General features: G+C 60.5%; 1 protein-coding gene across 1 annotated transcript in view; it reads right to left on the bottom strand.

Moving 5' to 3' along the window:
* Positions 1-6528, bottom strand: part of CYS1 (cystin 1) — a 21684-nt gene extending 15156 nt beyond the window's left edge. The window contains exon 1 of the mRNA XM_041754758.1: positions 6120-6528. Coding sequence (XP_041610692.1) covers positions 6120-6500 — 381 coding nt within the window. The 5' untranslated portion in view covers positions 6501-6528. The remainder of the gene's footprint in view (positions 1-6119) is intronic.
* Positions 6529-6960: the final 432 nt, after the last annotated feature.

Here is a 6960-nt window from a genome sequence, read left to right as displayed (position 1 = left end):
CACCCACCGCGCACACCCACCCGCGCACACCCACCCGCACACCCACCCGCGCACACCCCCCCGCACACCCACCCGCGCACACCCACCCGCGCACACCCACCGCGCACACCCACCCACGCACACCCACCCGCACACCCACCCGCACACACCCACCTGCACACCCACCGCACACACCCACCCGCGCCCAGCCCAGGGCCCGCACACAGGCGGGTGTTGGCTGCTGTGGCTGCTAGCGGGGCTCTGCGCGGACCTCCAGCTCCCACACTCGCAGCCCCAAACCCACCCTCTCCCCTGAGCGCCAGCCTCCTGCAAAGGCCTCTTCGCTTGCCTCTCTGTGTGGGTGTCTAATAGACACACTGGAAACCACATTCCTCCTGAACACCCCACGTTTCCACATCAGCTAACCAATAGCAAGGACATCCTCCCCGCTGCCCAGGCCGAAAACTCTGGGGTCGTCCTTGAGCCCTTTCGGTCTCACAATCCTGCAGCCAGTCCCCTGGGGACCTGGTTGCCTCTGTCTCTGGTCTGCGTCCATAGGCCAGCCAGGGTCCCCTCGCTCACACCACCCTCCGTGCTCAGGGATCCCAGCTGTGGCCCTGCCGCCCCTCCCGCTGGGTCTCCAGCACGGCGGCCACCGAGGGTGAGCCTCAGCACAAATCGGGTCGTCCTCTGTTCAAAACCCTCCAGTGCTTCCCACCTCCTTCAAAGTAAAAGGCAAAGGCCTAACCTAACGGTGGCCAAAGGACCACTGAGCTCTGCTCAAACGCGGGCCACCATCCGGGCCACCACCCTGTCTCCCACTACCCTGACCGCGCCCTCTCCACTCCAGCCACCCTGCCCGACCCACTGCTCTTTGAGCAGACCCTCCAGGTACCCCCCGCCCCGGGACCGCTGACTGGAGGACCCCTCGGCTTGCAGCACCGGCTCCCACAGAAGCACTGCAGCCCTCGCTTCCTTCGCGGCTTTGCCAAGTGCCACCTCCTCAGTGACACTTTCTCTATTAAAAATGACAATCTAGATGCACTCCTGTTCTCCCCAGCCCCTGCTGACTTATTTTTTTAAGGTATTTTTTTATTTGAGAGAGAGAGAGTGGTGAGGGAGGGGCAGCAGGAGAGGGAGGGAGAGAATCCCGAGCAGACTCCAAGCTGAGCGGGGAGCCCGATGAGGGGCTCGATCTCACGACCCTGAGACCATGACCTGACTGGAAATCAAGAGTCGGACACTTAACCATCCAGGTGGCCCTGCTTTATTGATCTTTATACTTTAGTTTGTTCACTGTTGGACTTTATACAATCAGAATGGTGGCAGAGGTTTTGTCTACCTGGTTCACTGACGTATAACCAGCACCGAGAACTGTACCTGACGCGTGCGGACACTCTAAAATATACCTGAATGGGGGCGCCTGGGTGGCTCAGTAGGTTAAGCTCCTGCCTTTGGCTCAGGTCATGATCCTGGGGTCCTGGGATGAGTCCTGCATCGAGCTCTCTGCTCAGCGGGGAGCCTGCTTCTTCTTCTGCCCTTCACCCCACTTGTGCTCTCTCTCTCTCAAATAAAGTCTTTAAAAAATATATTTTAAAATATACGCTGAATGCATGGCTCAATAGACAGTACATTTTCTCAATTAATAGAGCACTAAGTGGCAGAGGTACTGCTACATTTTTTGAAAAACTATAATTTGATTAAATAACTCAATAAAACCCAAACCCAAACCATTAGCTTTTCTCACATGATTTTCCCATCCTAAATAGTTTTCAGTTTCAATATCCCACTAAAATGCTGTTGACTTTCAAGTTCCACTGACTTTAGGAAAGGAATTCTCCTCACACCTCACACCGCACGGGCACAGGGTTGGGAATTAATCCAGGACAGCAAGAGGACACGGTTTAGAGAACTGAAGTACGTGAATTTGATGGATATTTTGCACTTATTAAAATAATTATGAATATCATGCAGCAATATAAAAAGCCATTTATGAGATAGTTTAAGTATAAAAATTCAAAACAGAATATTATAATTTCAGTGATAGCAACACAATGTCACTGGGGCCGCTGAAGTAGCCCCTACATACATGTAGATATACATTTCTCACATACACCTAGATAGATCGATTGATCGATCGATCCTATATAGAGATGTATACGATTGCTTTAAACACCTCTTAAAAGGGGTGCCTGGGTAGCTCAGTCAGTTAAGTGTCTGACTCTTGGTTTCTGCTCAGGTCATGATCTCAAGGTCATGAGATAGAGCCCCGCGTCAGTCTCTGGGCGTGGAGCGAGTTTAAGGTTCTCTCTCTCTCTGCCCCTTCCCACGCCACACCCTCCAGCTCTCCCTGTCTTAATAAATAAATAAATAAATAAATAAATAAATAAATAAACAAACAAACTTCTTAAGACTTAATTTGCAAAATTCCAGTTTTAGGATGCGGCAATACCTCACTCTGATCCAGCACCCTTAACCGTGTCAGGAAAACAACCAGTCGTTACGAAATAAATAAATATAAATAAAGACAAAAAATGAGCACTCAATTAACTAAAATAATTGCCACGAAACCCATTGGCTGAAGAGATGATTCTTCGGGCCAGGAAAGAGCATCTCCCAGGCCCGATCTCGGAGGGCCCTGCTCTTCCTTTAAACACAGAGTTAGGGATCCCTGGGTGGCGCAGCAGTTTAGCGCCTGCCTTTGGCCCCGGGCACCATCCTGGAGACCCGGGATCGAGTCCCACGTCGGGCTCCCGGTGCATGGAGCCTGCTTCTCCCTCTGCCTGTGTCTCTGCCTCTCTCTCTCTCTCTCTGTGTGACTATCATAAATAAAATAAATAAATAATAAATAAATAAATAAACAAGCAATGCTTATTTCTTAAAAATAAATAAATAAACACAGAGTTAGCGGGCATGGTTATGTGAGTCTACCCTCCGAGGGCAGCTCGGAGAGGCGTCCACGAGGCCGGGGGACTCAGAGAAGCTTGCTTGGCTGCATTGTGGACCGACAATGGTTAAAACGCGACAGGGGTAAGACCGTGGACCAAGGCAGAGAGCCAGTAGCAAGTGTCTCAGCTGTCGGGGCCACTTTGATAAGAAGGGTATAGGCGCCTGGCCATCCGGAGGCTGACCTCTGCTCCGCCATAACTGTGTGGCTCTAGCGAAGTTCTTGACCTCTCTGTGCCTTAACCTCTCTGTGTTCTGTCCTTCCCATCTGTCAAAATGGGCGATAATAATATTAAAGATGAAAAGAGTTAATGCATGTTTGAGGCCCAAGTGCACATTAAATGTTGGATCAATATTGATCCATCTAAACACCAAGTTTTCCCTAGCTCAGTGACGTCTTGTTAACTCAGTCTTGTAAGAGGTACAATTGCCGAGACAATCTATCAAAGGACGTAATCTAGCAAAAAGCCTACATCTCACACTTGAATATACAGGCAGTTAACCTTCCGCGACCTTTACAATCAAGAAATTAGGAGCCCTGACCTTCTCGCTTTGTCTCCCCACACCCGGAAATAATTGGACTCCAGGAGCTTTTTTACAGACCTAATAATCTAAGATGCTAGGATTCACTCAAGAAATATTTATGGCACAGAGGATACCTACAATCACATCCGTACGATCAGCCTCCGCTGGCCGATTTTCCCTCCTATCTCCATCTCCTCGGCCCTCCGACTGTCCTGCTTCTCCCGGGGCCTGCTCACACAGACCACCGGGGCAGCCCCCAGCTGGCCACGCTGGCCTCAGGCTTGGCCCCGTCCATCCCCCCACAGCCCCGGGTGTCAGCTTCCTAGAACACAAAGCACCGCTCCCCCTAGCCCTTCAGGGATAGCCACAGCTCTTATGGGGAGGTCCGAACTCCTTAATGTGGGGAACCCCTTGCACGACCTAGGGTGGCATGACGCGTGCCCTCCAGGGCCTCTTCACCCCCCACCCACAGCCTGTGCACCGCAGGCTCCACCCCATCACCTTTGACACACACACGCACAGGCACCCGGGATTATCTCTGCACAAATGTTCATCTCTGCTCATTTGCCTGCCCGAGGCCATAGATCCTTCCAGATTCCGGTCAAGTGCTGTCCTTTAGGAGTCCACCCTGACTTCGCCAGGGGATCCGTCACTCCCCCTTGGACTCACTATGCAGGTGCACCTCTCACCACACTGTGCTCTGCCTTTTGTCTGCGGGTCTCCCCACACCCACCCAAGAGACTGTGGCTCTCTTCTGGGCAAGGATCGGGGCCATCTGTGTTCGCTTTAGCGCCTAGAGGGGTGCCGGGCACACAGACATAGCGGAAAGAGGGAGTCCGGCAGCCCTGCACCCGGGGAGCCACTGATGCTCAGTATATCAGGGGGAAATCCATTTTTTTCTTTTCTTCTCGTTTTCATTTCTAAAGTTTCCAAGGCGCTTGAAACTTGGACACTAGACGATCGCTTCCAAGCTCAGAATTTCCCCCAAATTTCTCTACTGTTTATCCATTTCTAGTGTTATATAACCGAATGGTGACGTAGTCTCGAAGGAATCCCGTGAACGAATTTAGCCCTGCTTGCTGCTGCTCAGTTCGGGAGGGTAGTGGGGGACAAGGGGGGCGGGGGCGGGAGGGCATAGTGGCTCTGCAGGATTCTCTGCTCCGTGGCTGCCCCAGAAGACGCCTCCCGGTCCGGCAGGTAAGCAAAGCCTGCGGGGCTGCAGGGAAGCGGGTGCCGCCTTTGGCACCGTCCTGAAGCCCAGGAGCCGAGGGTAGAGATCTTGTTCCTGCTGCTCCGCCGAGTGAAGACTGTTGCCAAAGCGGAGGGCTCGTTTTTATTGTTTTTGTAGAACAACGGGGCTGTTATTACAAGTGTTCTGGAAGAGAGGATCCCGAGGCCAAAACCAGATTCCACAGCATCTTAAAAATAGCCGGTAGCATGTGAACGGCCTGACTAGCCAGGCAAGGCTCTCGATGTGTGACACGCAGGGCATCTCATCTGTGATCCGCTGCGTGGCTCCCGGTGCCACCACTTAGCAGCCTCGCTGGAGAGGACGCCCAGCGGCGCCCCGCCCGCGCCCCGCGGCCGGAGGGGCCCGCGCTGTGCTTCCAGAGCCGCGCGGTTCTAAGGGGAGGGGGAGGCGGAGCTCCGGCCAGAAGACAGCCCGGGGGACGCGTTTCTGCCAAGGGATGCGCGTCCCTGCTCTTGCAGGCTGCTCCCAGCACCCGCACCCCACACTGGACGCAGGGAGACCCGCACCCAGAAGCCGCAGCCGGGGAGGGGGGGTGGGGGGGATCCGGGGCGGGGTTAGGGAAGGAGAGGCCGCGCGGGCCGCAGAGCTCGGAGGATTGGAGGATTCGGAGGCACAGAGGCGGTGGGTGACACTGGGGACAGAGGGGAGGCTGGGGGCGGGGGGAGGGGGGAGGGGGAGGGGGGAGGGAGCGCAAGGCTGGGGCTGAGGCTGGGACCTGGGACCTGGGGCAGGGGCTGGGGGCTGGGACCTGGGACCTGGGGCTGGGGCAGGGGGCTGGGACCTGGGGCTGGGAGCTGGGGCTGGGGTCAGGGAGCAGGGGCTGGGGGCTGGGACCTGGGGCTGGGGCAGGGGCTGGGGGCTGGGGGCTGGGGGCTGGGACCTGGGGCTGGGGCAGGGGCTGGGGGCTGGGGGCTGGGACCTGGGGCTGGGGCAGGGGCTGGGGGCTGGGGGCTGGGACCTGGGGCTGGGGGCTGGGGCTGGGGTCAGGGAGCAGGGGCTGGGGGCTGGGACCCGGGGCTGGGGGCTGGGGCTGGGGTCAGGGAGCAGGGGCTGGGGTCTGGGACCTGGGGCTGGGGCAGGGGCTGGGGGCTGGGGGCTGGGGGCTGGGGCTGGGGCTGGGGGCGGGGGCAGGGAGCAGGGGCTGGGGGCTGGGACCTGGGGCTGGGGCAGGGGCTGGGGGCTGGGGGCTGGGGGCTGGGACCTGGGGCTGGGGGCTGGGGCTGGGGTCAGGGAGCTGGGGCAGGGGGCTGGGGCTGGGGCTGGGGCTGGGGGCTGGGGCTGGGGTCAGGGAGCAGGGGCTGGGGGCTGGGACCTGGGGCTGGGGCAGGGGCTGGGGCAGGGGCTGGGACCTGGGGCTGGGGCTGGGGCTGGGGCGGGGGCAGGCGCGGCCCCAACAGCGCCGCTTTCCCACACTCACCGGGCTCCGGGCGCCGGCTGCGGGTCGGGGCGGCTCCGGGCCCCGCGGGGCCAGCTCCCCCGGGCCCCAGGCCGCCGACTCGGCCAGCAGCTGGTCCAGCAGGCGCAGGGTCTCGTCCCCGCCGTCGGGGGGCGCCGCGGGGCCGGAGCCGGGGCCGGGGCCGGGGCCGGGGCCGGGGCCGGGGCCGGGGTCCGCCGCGCGCTCAGCCGCCTCCGCCTCCGCCTCCGCCTCCCGGGCCTCCTCCCGGGCGGCCGCCGCCGTCGCCGAGGCCAGAGGCCGCGTCCCGCCCTCCGGGGCCGCCCCGCCGGGTCCCGCCCGCCGACTGTCGGGGCCGCGCAGCCGCCTCAGGGCCCGGCCGCTCCGGCTGCTGCCGCTGCCCATGGCGCCCCCGCCGCCCGCCCAGCAGCCGGTCTCGCCGCCCGAGCGCGGCCCCGGGGCGGGAGCGCGGCCGGGGCGGGGAGGCGGGAGGGGGCGCGGCCGGGCCGGGGATGGGGGGCGGGGGGGACGGGATGGGGGGCGGGGATGCGGTCAGGGCGGGGATGGGGGGCGGGGTGGGGGACGGGATGGGGGGCGGGGATGCGGGAGGGGGCGCGGCCGGGGCGGGGATGGGGGCGGGGCGGGACCAGGAGGCGGGAGGGGGTGCGGTCCTGCCGAGGATGGGGGCGGGGGGCGACGGGATGGGGGGGACGGGATCTGGGACGGGGACGCGGGAGGGGGCACCGCAAGGGGTTGAGGGCGTGGAAGTGAAGTCGCTAGAGGGATGGGCGGGCGACCAGGGGATGGGGATGCAGATCTGGGTTTAGCGGGACGGGGGGGGGGGGGGGGGGGGGGGGGGGGTGGC

The sequence above is a fragment of the Vulpes lagopus genome, chromosome 5 (genome assembly GCF_018345385.1).
Source record: "Vulpes lagopus strain Blue_001 chromosome 5, ASM1834538v1, whole genome shotgun sequence".
NCBI classification, from domain to species: domain Eukaryota; kingdom Metazoa; phylum Chordata; class Mammalia; order Carnivora; family Canidae; genus Vulpes; species Vulpes lagopus.
The sequence above is the reverse complement of the archived record's forward strand: the minus strand, read 5'-3'. Positions and strand labels throughout refer to the sequence as shown.